This window comes from Monodelphis domestica, chromosome 7 (genome assembly GCF_027887165.1).
Source record: "Monodelphis domestica isolate mMonDom1 chromosome 7, mMonDom1.pri, whole genome shotgun sequence".
NCBI classification, from domain to species: Eukaryota; Metazoa; Chordata; class Mammalia; order Didelphimorphia; family Didelphidae; genus Monodelphis; species Monodelphis domestica.
Window position 1 is genome coordinate 209,222,989 of NC_077233.1, and position 18,116 is coordinate 209,241,104.

The 18,116-nt window shown below is 38.2% G+C and overlaps 1 protein-coding gene across 6 annotated transcripts in view; it reads left to right on the forward strand.

The window, feature by feature from the left end:
* Nucleotides 1-652: 652 nt before the first annotated feature.
* DHRS7B (dehydrogenase/reductase 7B) overlaps nucleotides 653-18,116 on the forward strand; it is a 78,710-nt gene continuing 61,246 nt past the window's right edge. For 4 of the 6 annotated variants that reach the window (XM_056806424.1, XM_056806423.1, XM_016423949.2 and 1 more), the window contains exon 1: nucleotides 692-894. Coding sequence is in view for 2 of the 6 variants with exons in the window: in XM_007498466.3 (XP_007498528.1) it covers nucleotides 875-894 (20 nt within the window). In the remaining 4 variants the exon portion in view is untranslated. Of the gene's footprint in view, nucleotides 895-16,549; nucleotides 16,615-18,116 lie in introns of all 6 variants that reach the window. The other 2 variants (XM_056806421.1, XM_007498466.3) reach the window with 2 other exon arrangements.

Sequence of the window (18,116 nt, forward strand, 5' to 3'; positions counted from 1 at the left end):
CCACAACTTTGCAAAGAGCCTTCTTTCTAACAGGTCATTTTCTGTAAATTTGATTACTTTTGTGATATCTTGAAGAAACCTCACCCAAATGTAACTCCTCTCTCATATTTCTTGACAGAAGTGACTGTTTCTGAAGCATGCAATATATCACATTTTAACTAATGTATGTTTCAGGGACAGTGGTACAACTGAGTGAAGCAAATTTGCACAGTGGATAGAGTGCCAGGCCTGAACCAAGGAAGACTCATTTCCCCCCTCCCCCCCCCCAACTCTCTCCAATTCTCATTTTTCTCTTTAGTCCTCTTTTTCCCCTCGGTTCTCCTCCAGCTTGCAGGAGAAATGAGCAAAACCCAGTTTCCTCCTGTGTGAAATAGAAGATCGGAAGGAGACAGTAGCTACTGTTCTTCACCCCAGGACGGAACTTCCCGGGATCCTTCCCCGGATCCCCACCGGCACCAATTAAGAGCGGAACTAAAATGACGTAGATGTATGTTTCCCTCGCACTTTGGCGGGGGGGGGGGGGGGGGGGGGGGGGGGTGGGGTGGGGTGGGGGGGAACTAAAAAAAAAAAAAGGACCTTAAAAAGAGTCGAGCACATTTAGGCGGGGAAGGGGAGGTGGCAACCTCACACCACGTACACGTCACAGATGGGCGGAGACACCAGGTCACCTGGGAGCGCTGCCTAAGGGATTTGGGCGCCGGGACTCGGGGCGGGAGGACGTCCTTTGTTCGCGCGCGCGCACGCACGCCGGTGCACACGCAGTACACGTTCTTTTCGCTGGAATTGGGCGAGCGCCTACACGTGCCGTCCCCTTCGAAGCGGAAGTTAATGGCGTTACGCCACTTCCTGTTAGGGCGGGAAAAGTTGATTTATCATGGTCTCTCTGGCAACCAGGTAGGGGATTCAATGGGAAAGAATCGCCCAGAAGTTGGAGGGAGAAAAAGGGCTGGGGAGGAGAAACTCTACACGCTGGGCTGGTAGGGTGGACCGGGAGGGAATCTAAGCGAATTCGTTGACTGTCTGAGAGGAGACCGGTGTAGACTAGAGGTCTTGGGAAAAGAAGTTGGTGATCCGATCCCTACAGGAAGGGTACGTAGGGTGTCACTTTTAACAGACCTCAGTTATCTAGTCTGTTCATCAGGAGGTTTGAACTAGTTCGTCTCAAAGGACCTTTCCCACTTTTCATGCAGTGCGCTGCTGGATGGGTGACGTTAGCTTGTTCGGGACCGGCGGGCGTGGGCGCAGCCCATTATCCTCTGCCTATTTACCAGGCAGAGGGAGGAAATGGGAGGGCGAGACAGGGACAGAGGCTAGGAATTCATATACTAAAGTGGAGCTTGTAGCCCACTAAATTTATATTCCGGATTTGTCTAGCCAGACTGCCCGAGCTCATACGGGTTTAGAGAGGAGGAATAGATGTCTCGGACTGACTTATTTTCAGAGCTCTTCAAGAGTGGCATTCTCCTTTGTAAAATGAAGGTGTTGGATTAGAAGATGATTCAGATCCCTTCTAGTTCTCACATCCTTCGACCTTTGGTTTTCTTTGATGTATCTGCTACCCGTTTTCTGTATCAGTACAACTAATTGATTGTCTGTTGTGTGGTATTAGTTCAAGTGGCATTGAACAAGTTTGGCTCTCCTCTTTCTGGATCAGAATGGGCAAAATAAGATTGATTCGCCTCTTAGGATAGAAAGAACTAGCAACCTTAAAAAAAAATTTTTTTTTGCAAGTATAAAGAGCTATGTGAGTAGATAGTAATGCCCACTTTTTGGGGTGGTTGTGGTTAAATTGAGATATTTGTAATATACTTTGCAAAATTAAAAGCACTAAGTAAATATCAGCTGTTATTTTTGTTGGAGAGTCAGCATGATACAGATAAAGAGCGTGTCATAGAGTAAGGAAGACCTAAGTAAGTTCCAATACCATGGCTAACACATTCTAATTCTAGGACCATGGGCAAATCATTTAACTTCTCATCCCACAAGGCATCTTTCTAAGGATACGTTCATCAATGCCTAAACCTCATCCTTTCCTAAATATTGATGACATTTGATCTTCCCACAACAACCTGTGATATTAATCGCATCTTCATCCTTAGAAAACTTGAATAAGTCTGTGTAGTATATAACTGGACACAAAATGAAATTTTGGTTAGGTGGAATAATCTTAACCTGATTGACGTTGAGTAGTATCAGTATAAAAGACCCTACTCACCATTTGACTTATTCCTAACTTTCTCTATCCTCTCTTCCAAAGTTGTGAGCATATTGCCATCAGCTTAATCCTTCTCAAATGCTAATTTTGTCATCTCTCCTGGGACTTCATTAAAACTTTAAAAAATAATAGATTGGCATTACATAAAGAGTTTCATTTTTGTAATATTATGCCCAATTTTAGTTTATGTATTGGAAGCTTTAATTAACATTTATAAATAATATTTTATATAATCAATTCTTGGGCCAATAGTCACTTGTCAGTTTTGTGGATGCACATCAATGACCCATTCATTCACTCATATAGTCAAACATTTGTTCTTACCATGTGCCAGGCATTTTGCTAAATGGTTGGTATAAAGAAAGGCAAAGAAGGCATTTACCTATTTTTAAGCAAAGGGTTTGGCCTTGGGCTGGCTGCAGGGCAGGGCTAGGGTGGGTTGGGATGCAAGGATTAAGTGCCTTTGAAAGATAGTCCAAAAAGATTCTACTTAAAAAGACAAATAAAAATTAAATAATCATTTTGCATTATTTGTGCCTCTGCTTACCTTCAATAACATAACTGAGTTGATTATATTTATTTGCCTTCCATTCCAAAGCTCAGGTTCTTTATCAGCTTTGCCTGAGTATTCTTTAAAGCTCTCAGAAAGTAAAATGCCATCACTGCTGTACAGAAGAGGAAACGGGCACAAGAAAATGAATTGACTTCTTCTTGGTCACATAGTTACATAATTCAACTCATTGTCAGTAAAATGATAATTAAGAGTTGCCAATTTTTGGGGGGCTAATTTGGTGCCTCTAGGGGACCATAACTTCCTATGTGTTGAATATGTGTTTCTGTGTGGAAGAAAAATATGGAAGATCCTAGTATTACAGCTCTAGAGCTGTAATGGACTTCAGAGATCATCAAGTCCAATCTGCTCATTTTACAGATGAAGAAACTGAGGCTGAAGGAGGTAAAGAGATATATCCCAAATTGCTAATATTCCCTTAGGGACTTGGTGATGTTCAGACCTTACTTATACCTGTTAGTCTGACCTTTCAGGGCCTGATCTTATGCTCTTTATAGACTTGGTATAGTAGAAAAGCATTGGAAATGATGTCAGAAAATTTAGGTTACTAGGGCCAGCTCTAATATTTACTTGCTTTGTGACATTTGGGAAAATTACTTAGTGTCTTTTAAAGACATTCATGTCATGTCATAAGCCATCCTCATCTATGAAATTGGGATAATATATTACCTATCCTGTTTAGATCAAATGGTTGCTAATACAGTTCAACTGAGTTAATGTGCTTTTAAAATTGTAAAATTTGCCTTTTTAAAAATTATTCTGGATGATAAAAAATATTTTACTAGTTATTATTTGTTACGGTAAAAATGATCTGCTAGGTCTTTGTGTACTTTGTGTACAGCAGGATTGTTTATTTGAATATATTTGTAACAGGTTTACAGGTTAGAATTGAGATTGAATAGCAGGCTATCTTTAGCTTAGAAGTTTCTTGTTACTTATCAGATTAACAAATTTGACATTCTTTTTGATTCTAGCAGCAATTCTTCCTGCCATCTACTTAAGTTCCCAGTAACCTGAAATTTGACCAGTAGATTCTTTAGTGAAGGGACAAGTCCAGTGGCAAAAGTTGAATTGATTTAAACATTGCTTACCAGTAGACTTTGAAGTTCATTTACTGTAAGCATCTCATTTTCTTCTTTATTATTTAAAGACTAGCCAGTACTAAGCATAGGGCCATAATAAATTTTGACTGCTTAAATTTGGGTTTTTGTTCATAGTGAATTAAATGTTTCCCAGATTGTATAAACAATTAAAAAAACTATTACTGTGCCAGGAACTGTAGCTTCAATATTATAAATTAATATGGCATTGTAACCTAGTTCTGTTTCATAGTCTTGCAATTGTGAATCAAGGAGATTGTGTTAAGATCCTGTTTAAGCAATAATACACTTAGAGTTGCTGTATATATAGCAAACAAGGTAGCTGGCCTCCATTTGGAATTTAGCAATCTTTCCCTTTTTGTCACAATAACCATGTATACAAACTAGTTGAAAATCACTTTAATCTATGTTATTTTTCTACATCTTTTTTATACATATCAATCTATCCATGCTATACTAATTTTTGCTTAATATAATTAAAGATGCAGTATGAATCAGAAATGGCCAATGGTCATTTTAAAAGTAGCAATACACACATATATGTGTATGTATATACATAGTGGTAGTCTCTCGGTGACCGAGAATGACAATTGTCTTTGTGCATTATCATCTATTGATGTACCCTCATGTGGCTTTGAAGTCCAAAGACTGAGGTGCAAAGTTTGTGGCACATGGGGCCTGGGACACCAGTTGTTACGGGAGGTGTGGTTGTGGCCTGGTGTCGGTGTTCACGCGCAGCAACAAGACATCGACGTCGTTCATCTTCAAAGGTGGCGGCGGCATGGTTAATGTGGGCTCGCCAGCTGCTTCTGACAGAGGCAACAAGTTCTAATTGCTTTCATGTAATGCCAGCCCACTTCAAGTTTGACTTTAGCTGATCCTTGAATCTTTTCTTTGGTCGGCCTTGTTTCCTGAGTCCAGCTGACAGTTCACCATAGAATACCTGTCTTGGTATTCGCTGTGGGTCCATGCGGATGACGTGTCCAGACCATCTGGATTTTGAGGGTTTAGCTGGGTTTTGAGGATTTGTATATGTATTTATAAGTTGAAGGTTGTTAATGGTTATCTCAGAATAATTCTTATGATTTAATTGTTTGGTTCTTATAATTTGTGCCATATTTTGAAAGAAGAGATGACTGGCTTAATAATGTGTAAAAGGCATCTGAAAACAATAAAAGAAGTTTAATTGGTTCAGTTAATTCTGCTGGTCATTGACTGTTAGTAGAGCAGCACTTATTTTCTGCTATTAGCAAGAATTAGAAATGTATACACTGTAATGATATCGCAGTAGTCTGGAACATATTTCCAGTACATTTTAGTGCTTCTTAAGACTTCTACCCTATACAAACTTTATAAAACAAATGCAATTTTTATAAGGATGCTTCCACCATCAAACAGAAATTTGTAGCTTTGAAAATTCAGTTTTACTTGGAAGCTTTGCAGCTGATCTTGAAAACCAAGAGATGCAATTTAAGAACTTGGGGAATTCATAGAGACCAACTCTCACCATTTATATAACCAATAGCTCTTTAAAAAATACAACCTTTCCTTTTTGTCTTAGTAACAACTCTAAGATAGAATGGCAAGAGCTAGGCAATGGGGGTTAAGTGACTTGCCTAGGGTCATACTGCTACGAAGTGTCTGAGGTAATATTTGAGCCCATCTCCAGGCTGGCACTCTGCCTACTGTGCTACCTAGCTTCCCCTAGCCAAGATTTCTTAATTGTCATCACCATAGGATATCTCTTGACAATAAGCTATTTGACCTGCAGAGAAATATGTTTCAGCTGAATATGGTGGATCAGATCCAACAGTGGAATAAATGTAATCACTTAACAGTAACTATTTGTATGTTACAAGAATAAGCTACTTTAAGAAATTCAGATACTGTGTCTGAAAATTGAAGCTTAGAAATGTAATTTAGGGACTTAGTGTTTTGTACAGCTCAGGATCCATGAATTTAAGAAAGTATTCCCTGTGTTTTGTTTTTGTTAGTGAGTTCTTCCAGTATAGTTATCAAAAGTGGTCTAAGAACCCTTAGGAGTTTACAAGTCCCTTTCAGAGGGATCCGAAGTAAAAACTATTTTCATAATACTAAGACATTTTCATTTCTAATATGATAAATACTGGTAGATATAACAACTCATAAAAAGTTCTTTGAGGGATCCTCAGTAATAATACGGAGGCAAAAAGTTTGAGAACCATTGACCTAGATAATATAAAATATTCAGCTAAAAAAATGGAATTATGACATCTAATATGATTTGCAGACATTAGACATTCACTAAACAGTCTTTGGAAGAATGATTTACATAGCTTTAAAGGAAACACATCTATTATATTCTGTGATGCACATCCTTACTTTGGGGCATGGTTACTTTTGATTAGTTAGGTAATTTACTTCTGTCCTTTACTCTCCTTCCTTGAAAATTTTTAGCCCTTTTATTCCTTGGTAACATTTTAATCAGTAAGAAAAGTCATTAAAGAGAGGAGTCTATGTTGTTATCAAATAGAGGGTAAAAAAAAGAAGTAGAACTTGAGTCACTTATGAAAGGTTGACTGGAAAAGGACATTTTAAAATAAAATGTGATGGAGAGCAACTAGGTGGCTGGAGAGCTAGGCCGAGAGACAGGAAGTCCTGGGTTCAAATTCAGCCTCAGATACTTCCTAGCTGTGTGAAGCTAGGCAAATCACTTAACCCCCATTGCCTAGCCCTGACCTCTTATGCCTTGGGACCAATACACAATATTGATTCGAAGATGGTAGGTAAGGGTTTAAAAAAAAATGTGATGTTATCATTTTATTTTTTTTTTCATTTTATTCATTGAATTTTTTCCTTTTCTTTCTACTTTTCCTTTGTCATCATGGAGAATATATGTACCAGCAAATTAAAATTGTCATGGTATATCACATGTTTGTCTCTCAAGTTGCTGTTTGTCTCTCAAGTTAAAAATGGAATGCCTAACACAAATTTGTTGGTTAAATAGTATGACAATCATGCCATTTAAAGGAAAATTCATTTGTGAATAACTTGGGGAAAATTATCAAGAAATCTGGTTTGTTTCTGCATTGCTGTAGGAAAAAGGGAGTGGTTGGGCTATAGCAGCAATTAAAAGCAGGTCAAAGGTGCTATGTAAAAGGAAGAAAATACATTCTTATGGGAGGAGGAAACTTTTGCAAAACTCTCATCTCTAGCCTCTTTATTTCATGTTTAGGCTTGAAATTATGAACTTTGCCACTTTCCAAACATTTTTCTGTTTTAAAGTAGCTATCCTAAAATACACTTTTCTGATGAAAAACCTTTTTGTTGTGTTCAGTTTTATAGAACCAGTTGTATTCTTCCTGTGTTATCTGTGCTATACTTATAATGTTACAGAGTGTATGCCCATAATTGTTAAATATTAATTTTTGTTGGTCTGCGTTCTGTTGGGAGCTGTATAAAGTCAGGTAAACAGAAGTAGGGCTGTGTGTGCCCAGAGTGCTAACTCTTGGATCTCAGAGAATTTGGTTTCAAATCAACCTCTGTTGCTTATTACCTTTATGATTTTGACCAATTCACTTAAGATCCTTAGGATTTCATTTCCCCAACTGTAAAGTGAGGGCATTGTATTAGATAGCCTCTGAAGTCTCTTCCATCTCTAAATCTATAATCATATGACAAATTCCTGTCCTCTAGAAGCTTTATGTGTGAGACAAAGTGTAAAGACAAAAATATAAATGATAGTTTTATTAATACAATTATAGCTGAATAAAGACAAATGAACTTTATTTGAAATTATTTTCAGACAGCAAAAATCCATCTTTCCCAGTCCATCCCACTCCCAAATGAGAGCAAAATTAAAACAAAACTTCTCTTACAAGGGGCAGCTAGGCAGCTCAATGGATAGAGTGTCAGGTCTGAAGTCAGAAAGACTAATCTTCCTAAGTTCAAATCTGGTCCCAGACACTTACCAGCTGTGTGGCCTTGAGCAAGTCACTTAACTCTATTTGCCTCAGTTCCTCATTTTTAAAATGGCTGGAGAAGGAAATGTCAAACCATTCTAGTATGTCTATCAAGAAAACCCAAAATTGCACCATTAAGAATCAGACATGACTGAAAATGACCAAACAACATAGTCAAGCAAAACAAATTGAGTCTTTCACCTCTATCAAGAGGTAAATAGCACATTTCATCATTAGTCCTCTGGAATCATAGTTGGTGATTATGCTGATCCTAATTCCTTCAAAGTTATTTGTCTTTATCATATTGTCATCTTATAAATGCTCCTTTGTTTCTGTTTACTTCACTCTGCATCATTTTATTGAAGTCTTGCCAGGTTTCTCTGAAACCATCCCCTTCATCATTTCTTACCAGTATGTTTTCCATCACATTTATGTAATTTGAACATTAATTTGTTCTGCCATTTCTGTATTTATGGGCAACCTGTTCAGATTACATTTAAAAACAAACAACAAATTCTTACCTTCCATCTTAGAATCAATACTGTGTATTAGTTCCAAGGAAGAAGAATGATAAGGCTGGGGCAATGGGAGTTAAGTAACTTTCCCAGAGTCACACAGCTAGGAGTGTCTGAGGCCACATTTGAACCAAGGACTTCTGTCTCTGGACCTGGCTCTCAATCCTACCTAGCTGCTATCTAGCTGCTCTCCAGTGTCCCATACTTTTGCCATCTCAAAAAGAGCTATAAATATTTTTGTGCTTCTTGGAGTTTTTGTTTAAAAGTAACTCACTTAATCTACCCCCCCCCCCCCTTCTGATTTCAATCCCCTTCTTTTTCACTCCTGTTTTCCCTGTTGAGTAAAATATCTTTCTGTACATAACTATGTGTAATCTTCCCCTTCTTTGAGAATTTCAAATGAGAGTGAGGTTCAGATGTCAGCTCTTTCTTCCTACTCCCTCCACATTTGTATAGCTATCTCCTTGTGTACCCTAATTATATGAAATATTTTTTCCTAAACTCCTCCCTCTCTGGTGTACTCCTATTCCCCTCTCTTTCCATTCTTCTAAAGATGATCAAGACATAAGAGAACCACTCTTAGATCTTGTCTAATTAGATCGCTATGACCCCTGATAATAAATAGGATTCAGAAGGGACACATCATCTCTCCACAATTAAGTCTAAGCAATGTATCTTCTGTTTAGTCCCTTATAATTATTTATTCACATTTACATTTTTATGTTTTAACTCCTGTATGTGACCTTCAGCACAGCTCTTTTTATCAGTAATGCTAAAAAGTTCTGATATCATTAGAAATCAATTTCCCCCCTTTAGAATTATACTCATTTTTTCTGGGTGAGTTATTCTTTATTATAAGCCTATATCTTAACCTTCTGAAATATCATATTCCAAGTTCTCTGCTCCTTTTATTGGTGGCTACTAAATTATATCTGATTCTGACTGTGGCTCTTTGGTGTTTGAATTGTCTTTTTGGCTGCTTATAGTATTTTAGTGTCCTATTTTTCTCTCTTGTGCCTTTCCCAAGGCAGCTAATTTGCACCATGGATAGAGCACTGGGCCTAGAGTCAGAAATGTTCCATCCTTAACTCCTTTTCTTTGACCTAGAAGCTTGAGGTTTGGGCTCCAATGTTCCTGGGATTTGGGGGTTCCTTCCCCCCAAATTGGATTCTTTCTGTTTCTACTTTGCCATCTGGTGATTTGTGAAAACAGTTGCAGATATTGGTCTGGGAAAAAAGAGGTCAGGCTTGGAGCTGTGGATTTGGGAACCATCCCCTGAAAGGTAGTTATTGAAGCTTTTTTGAGATTGGCCACTTGCCAGTTAATATCTGTATTAATCAGCTCATTGATTGTGTATTGAAATGATTAAAATAAGAAAAACTTTAATCTTATTTTTAATAAAGTAAGAAAAAAGTTTCCCCTGGCTGAAATTAACTCCCTAAACTTTGAATCTAGTTAGATTCAAAGTTACCTCCTAGGCATGGGATTGGTCCTTATATAGACCAATCCCACATCCGAAAGTAGAGGGGCATGGCCTCTCCCTAGCCAGGGATTGGTCCATTCAAGACCAGTCCCACACCAGGAAGGAAGGAAGGGGGAGGGACCCCTGGGGCACACTGGGTAATGCAGTTCCCCCAGCCACAACATTTTAAAACCCACTTGTCCCCTGTGATCCTTCGGGAGACCATTCTCCCCAATTGATCATAACAAACATAACAGACTAAAGATACATACATTCTTACAATGGGAAAATACAACAACCTGGGGATAATGAAACAAAAGGGAAATAAGAACAAAATCAATTAGGGGGCAGTCCCCTTTTGCACAACAAAGTACATATAAAACAAATGTATTTTAACAAAACAAATTAATTTAGCCCCCCAAAGTTCAATTCTGCACATCTGGTTTGCTCAGGATCTCCTGTGTATGGTCTCAGCGGGCATCTCCATGGGATCTTCCACAAGTTCGGTCTCTGGATTCCAGGAGGTAGCAAATTTCTTACCCTTAAAATTACTTAAACTTTTCATATAAAATAAAAATATAGTATGTATGTATGTATGTAAGTATGTATTATCACTTACGTTATATGAGCATATGTTTCCTCATCTGTAGAAAAGAGGACAATGACTTCTCTCACACAATGGAGGTCATGATCATATGCAACGTAAAGTGGGCAATAATAGGCAACTAGGTGGTACAGAGAGTTGTAAAATTTAAATTTATATCTCTATTTAAATCTCTAATAAAATATTAATATTATATTTTATGAGGTTTATTAAGGATCATTAGAAATTAGAAATAAAGAGGATACAAAATAAAACCACGTGCCCATGGCTGATTAGCCCATTTAAAATCCCCATGCTTAGCTTACCACCATACTTGCTGCATTATCTCAAAGGAAGAGAGTGTGGGAGGCGGTACTGCCAGTTAAATACCAAAAAACGTGATCTCACCAATGTGGAGACACAGGAGAGATTATAGGGAATTCTGGGAAATACCAAGGACTTCTGGGGAATGGAGTCTAAGGTTCAAAACCTCCATTTATACATTCCCCCGAGACCGGAGGAAGACTAGTCTCTCCAGTGGGTCTTGTAAACATACCAGCTATGAAATTACAATAATTTGAGGATGAGAGGAGAAGAGAACAAGACCAATCAATAATTGCTAGGCACATTGACAAAAAGCCAGTTAGGGGGCAGTCCCTTTTGGCATAAGAGTATACATACAAAGCATTTAAACCCCACACAGTTCAAATCACCACATCCCAAAGTTCACTCTGGATCTTTCTGATGCAGCTTGTAGTCTGTGGAGGCATCTTCATGGTGCCTTCTCCAAACAGTTCACTTTCTGGATTTGGAGAGGTAGTATGTTTCTTAACCTAAAATTACTCTCAAAAGGAATTTAAACTTTGCAGTTTAACATAATATTTATACATACCCCACTGAAGAGGGTGATTGAAAAACACAGGGATCACTTAGGGATGCATGGCTGAGTTATGAGGTGTATGAATCAATTGGCAAGAGAAATCAAAAATATAAAAAAAATTCAAATAAAAATAATTTCTGGATGAAATATAGACTATCAAAGTCTTTTGTGTAAAAATTCTGAGTAAATGAAAAACAAATCTATAACAGGTCCTTGAATCAGGGCCTAATTAAAGTGATTCAAGCAATTATGCATTTACCCAGTCAGTAGCCAGCACTATAGAAAGTTTGCCACAGCATGAAAGATAGAAAAGGAACTAGATTATAGAGCCAGGTAGGAGCCAAGTTTGAGATACTTGGTAGAATGTGGGGCAAGGAAGACTAGCCTTTAACACATGTTAAACAACCACAACCTTGAACCCCAAACAAGTTCAAGTCCTCTTGTTATGGCTCAAAATTTTCATCAATCCTATCAGGATTGGTTGGTCTCTTTGTCCTTGTGCTCTATTGGCACTATGCAGTTTAGCTTTGTGCTTCTTTGGCACTGTGCAGTGGCTCTTTTTATATTCCCTTCTCCTGGAATCAGACAGAATCATTAAGCAAAATCCCATAATTTTTTTTAACAATCAGTGGCATCATTTTTATAGTCTGAGGCTTTTTGGGTATGCACTGACATTATAGCAAATATATTTTAAACTTATATTACTGCAAAATCAAAGAAGTTAAATCTCAATACTGGTGACGTGTACTTCAAATTCAAAAAGGAGAGAAAAATTAAAAAAAAACTGAAATAGTATATTGCACATGCAAGCAAAAACAATAATAAAAAAGTTTTAAAAATAAAAAATATAGCTTATAATCATTGACACACACTGTGACAGCTAAGGAAATGTAGAATACAAAATTTTCTCTCCAAAAAATGAGATCCATCTCCTCTTCAAACCTGGCCATGATCCACTGTGAGCGCAAAGCAAATGATTTTCACAAAGTAACATTTTTTTATAAAGAACAGTAGTACAGCATGTAATGCACATTCAAAAAGCATCAAAATTCCCAAAATTATAATAGCCCATTTAATTACAATAGCAAACAAACCCACTATCATATTTCATTGTTGTATGACAAAAAACACCCTATGAACTTGATGGATATTTGTCACAATTTTTACAGACATAGCAAATCTTTCAACCTTGGCAAATATACTTTTAAACAAAGTAAAGCTTATTTGGGTCTAGAATATCACCAAGAAATCTAAATTAAAACTGTAAAAATTAAATTTATATCTCTAATAATAAAAATATTATATTTTATGAGGTTTATTAAGGATCATTAGAAATTAAGGAATAAAGAGGATACAAAATAAAACCACATGCCCATGGCTGATTAGCCCATTTAAAATCCCCATGTTTAGCTTACCACCATACTTGCTGCATCATCGCAAAGGAAGAGAGCTGTGGGAGGCGGTACTGCCAGTTAAATATCAAAAACATGATCTCACCAACATGGAGACACAGGAAAGATTATAGGGAATTCTGGGAAATACCAAGGACTTCTGGGGAATGGAGTCTAAGGTTCAAAATCTTCATTTATACAGAGTAGATAGAGGTCTGGGCCTAGAGTCAGGAATTCCTGAGTTCAAATCCAGCCCAAGACCCAAGTCACTGAACCTTCATTTGCCTTAATTTCTTTATCTGTAAAAATGAGGATAATAATACCTCCTAGAGTGGTTGTCAGGCTGTAATAAGATATTTGTAAAGTGCTTTGCAAACCTGAACGTACTATAAAGATGCTAGTGATTATTGAAGTATTTTGTAACTGTAAAGCTCTATGTAAATATAATCTATTATTATAATTACATTCTTTCTCTTAGAAACTGGCTTCATCTATCAACTCTGTGTTAACTGCTTTTCTTTTTTTCTTACTTTTTTCCCCTAGCCCCTAAAATTCTGCAGAAGAATGGCAAGCACTAGGCAATCAGGATTAAGTGACTTGCTTAGGGTCACACAGCTGGGAAGTGTCTGAGACCAGATTTGAACCCATGTCTTCCTGACTCCAGGCCTGTGCTACCTAGCTGCCTCTGTTAACTGTTTTTCAGTGTTTTGCCATCTTGACCCACTGCTTGGACTCCAGATGCCTGTAGAATATCTTCATTTATATATCTCACATCACATCACATATAGCATGTCTACAGTCAAAATACATTAACTTCCTTGTCCCTTCGCTGCTTCCCTTCTTTCAGAGTTTAGTATTTCCTCAGTCAGAGAGGCTCAAAATTTCTTCAACTTTGATTCTTCTCTCCCTTTCATGTACCTTTCAAGCAATACCAAATCCTGACTTATCTTCTGACATTCATTTTTTTCCATCCCTCCTGTTGCAGGCCTCCAATTATTTTATTTTATTTTATTTTTTTAAACCCTTACCTTCCATCTTGGAGTCAATACTGTGTATTGGCTCCAAGGCAGAAGAGTGGTAAGGGCTAGGCAATGGGGGTCAAGTGACTTGCCCAGGGTCACACAGCTAGGAAGTGGCTGAGGCCAGATTTGAACCTAGGACCTCCCAGGCCTCCAATTATTATTGCAGCAATCTCCTAAAGGCTATGGGCTTTTCCCTCCAGCCTACAATGTATACTGCCACTAGATTAATCTGTTTTGAATTGATACTACGTCACTGTGAACAAATATTTCTTGACTCCATACCATGTATATTTAGGGCATAGAAGTATTAGGTATTATCCCTCGCCTGTAGGAAATCATAATCCATTTATTTAGGGTCTTAAGGCATTTTTATGAGGCAATATATGATTAATGAGAAAGGACCATTGCAGATCCAGCTCTGCCTCTAACTATAATTTCTAGATGATTTCTTTTTTATCTTTTTATTATTTTTTTTAAACCCTTACCTTTTGTCTTGGAGTCAATACTTGACTCCTAGGCAGAAGAGTGGTAAGGGCTAGGCAATGGGGGTCAAGTGACTTGCCCAGGGTCACACAGCTGGGAAGTGTCTGAGGTCAGATTTGAACCCAGGACCTCCCATCTCTAGGCCTGGCTCTCAATCCCCTACTGAGCTACCCAGCTGCCCCGTAGATGATTTCTAAAAACTAGAGAACTTATTTTTTATAACAGTTTATTTTTCCCCAGTTACATGTACAAATAAATTTTTAACATTCATTAAAAAAAAATTTGAATTCCAAATTCTCTCCCTTTTTCCTACTTGCCCTTCTCTCTCACTCCCATCCCTCCCCCTCCCTGAGAATAAACAATCTGATATAAATTTTACATGTGCAATTATATAAAACATTTTTCAATATTAAGAGTAAATAACTTAGTAAGTGCCTTCTAGTTATAAATCTTCTTGTAAATAAATGCTAAACAGGTCCCAAGGAGTGAGAAATCTTTATTGTGGTGATCAAGGAAGACTTCTTAAAGGAGGATGGAACTGTGCTGGAGCACAGTTCCTTCCATCTTAAAATTGATACTAAGTATTGGTTTCAAGGCAGAAGAATAGTAAGGGTTAGTCATTTGAGGTTAAGTGACTTGCTCAGGGTCACACAGCTAAGGAGTATCTAAAGTCAGATTTGATTGCTAGATCTCCCTTCTTTAGGCCCGACTATCCACTGGACCACTTAACTGCCCTGAGGTTTGTTTTTTTAAAGAGACCTCAGTAGAGTAAACCTTTTGTTGTCACCTCATTATTTGTCATTTTTCTATTTGGTTACCTTTCCTGAGCTCAACGTCTAGTTGTTTACCCAAAACTTACCATGGCCCTACTGCTGCTGCCTTAAAGCTACTGTTTGCACTTCTCTGCCCTTAGACCCTTTGGAGTTCAGGAAAAAGGATATTTTAGAGCCCAAGAGCAGCCAACATCCTTTAGGAAAAAGGATTCAGAACAAGTCCATATACAGGAGACCTTAGTTCCTAGAGCCACAATGATGCCTGCTTCTCCTAGCTGAACCTCCTGAGGAATCCGCTTTCTTTTCTGTCATCATCTTAGGGAAAGTGAGGTATAAGCATTTCTTTAGAGGGGTCTTGGCAATACCACAAAAATGTCTAGTTTTGCAGTGGCCCATGCTACCTCCAGTGTGACTTACCCATACCTAACTACAGCACAAACCTAATCTTTTGGAAACTAGTGCAGAGTTAAGCCTGTCAAAGCCATGGTAGATTTCCTGCAGTGTTGTTTCTTGTGACCATTAAGAATAATATATTCATGATGAATAATGAGAACATACTGTCCTGGGATGAAAACAGCTCATAACTGTATTATAAAAGGGAGGACTGTAGTTCCACACAACATGACTAGCATGTTGAAAACCTTGTTCTATTACCAGACATCTTGAGTAATAGTAGAGGCAGAATGATTTGTTGGAGGGAGGCATTGATTTTGATTCTGGCTCCACTAGTTTTGTAAAATTTCCACTCAATTTGCTTTACCCCTGAATTTGTTTCCTTGTTGGTAAATTGAGAGAGACTAGATCTGTGGAAATAACTAGTATTCATGAAAATGTATTTCATTTAGTTTCTTCTGGCTTCTAAAATTCTTTAATTCTTAGAAATGTTTTCCTAGCAACCACCATTTCTACTCCTAATAATATGTTGGGTCCCTATTAATATTTGGTTCCATGTAGAAATGATACATGTAGGCCAATTTCACTCTATTTCCTTTTCTGTTTCCCTTTTAATTAAATATGCACTCAAGCTTTCCTCTGTCTAGAATTTCAGAGAATGCATTTTCTAGGAATTGGAATAAACTGTTGCTCCCTTTTACTTGGTGTGTTGTGTAGTAAGGGTTTATTCCAAAGCCTAATTACCATGGAATATTAGAGCTAGAGGGTACTTTAACAATCACTTAGTCAGACCCTCCCATCATTTTATAAATAATGATAAGATTACATATTAAATGATTTGCCAACAGCTAGCTCATGGTAGAACAAGGAGCTAGAGCTGGTTTCTAAAAAACTCCCAAATATGCTGTTATTTCCATTGTACCACTCTTGCCTCTATAGATATTATGCAGAAATTATTTTACTCTGAGTTTGAACAATTTATTCCCATATAATTTTAAATTGATATAGGATTCAATGTTTTCCACTGGAGTTGGGAGGTGGGTGGGCAGAATTATTTGGTTGGATATAATGATAAATACCACAGGACTCAGGTTTCTTTAAGTGTAAGATATAAGCAGGGAGAAATTTTATATCAATATTAACCGTGTTTTGGGGAGGGAGCTAAGATGATGGCAGATTAACAGGAGCTTTCTGAATCTCCTTCCATCTGATCATTGCAGAGCATCTCAAAAAGATAGAAATCAAAATTGGACAAGGGGCTCTCCCACTGGATGCCGCCATGGAGGTAGGCAGTGTTTGGGGATTTCCATGCTATAAGGGGATGAAATTACACTTATCAAAGTGCAAGCTGGTCACCCCTCCCCCATACCACCTACCATGCCAGAGTCAGAGTGAGGACTGGGCAATCTCTGAATTCTCAGAGGCTGGCTGAAGGCACCACAGACTTATCCCTGAGGGCAGTGCAAGGCCTTGGCAGCAAGACTTGGGATCTGAGGCTCAGGAGCATGGAGCCTGGGCAGAAGAGCATGGAGATTGAGCAGAGACAAGGCTGGCCACAGTAGAGGCAGCAGGGACTGGAAAAATAGCCTCAGAGCAAAACACTTTAAAGCATGCTACCGAAAGAACTGCCTACCCTCCTCACTCAGACTTCTGACTGAAAAGGGAAGATACTACCAAGGCAAAGCCCTGAGAGACAGAAGCTAAGAAAGCAATGCCCACCAACAATGAACTCCAATCCACTAGTAGCAAAAGGAATAGGCAGCAACAAAAAAAGCCTTTGTTCCTGAATAATTTCTATGGAGAAAAAAAGCAAAAGACGCAATAGCAGAGAGTGACTCAATAGCAGAGAGAGATAAGCAAGCACATCCAAAGTTTCCCCCCCCAAAAAAGAGGGGGGATTGGTCACAAGTTTTTGAGTAACTTCAAAAGGAGTAGGAGAACCAAGAAGGATAGAAGAAAAATGAGAAGAAAAGTGGGAAAAATAATGAAAGTAATAATTTTTAAAAATAACAGCTTAAAAGATTACATGGAAAAAAGAGGCATGGAAATCAAATGAAGTAACAAGCAAATTGGAGGCCAGAATTGACCTGCTGGAAGCCATGAAAAGCAAGATAGACCAAGCCAAAAAGGAAAATCAAAAGATCAGAGTTGAAAATTAGTCTTTAAAGACTACAATTGGGCAAGTAGAAGCTAATGATCTCATGAGACAGCAAGAATTAATGAAGCAAAATCAAAAGAATAAAAAAATAGAAGGAAGCATGAAATATCTCATTGAAATATTAACCATATTTTGACGTGAAAATTCTGGGATGACCTAGTGAATATCCTTTAAAAAAATATCAGCTTGTCTTTCTGGCACTTTCTTTTGAATATATCAGATTCAGCTTTACTGATGACCAAAAATACTGATACCTGTGGGCATAGAAGTCGAACTAAGTAAACATCATAAAGAAGGGGGAGGGGAGAAAACATTTCAAACCCTAGAGTAGTGATGGTGAACCTTTTAGTGCCAGGCCCTACCCCCACCCCATCTCCTAGACTGCATGCTGTGGCCCCTCCCCACCACTGAGTGCCAGGTGTGTCCCCCTCACCCCTCACTCCATATAGGGGAGGGAGAACTCTCCCATTGTACTGCTGGGCAAAGGAGTGGGGCAAGTAAGGAATGTACTCAGTGAGGGTAGAGAAGGGGAGGGGAGTGGCCTGAGCTCTCTGCTCCCTCTAGTTCTGCGGCCTATGAGCTGCCCACCTTCCCATCTGTCTTTAAGTACTCTAAAGTGTCATTCTTTG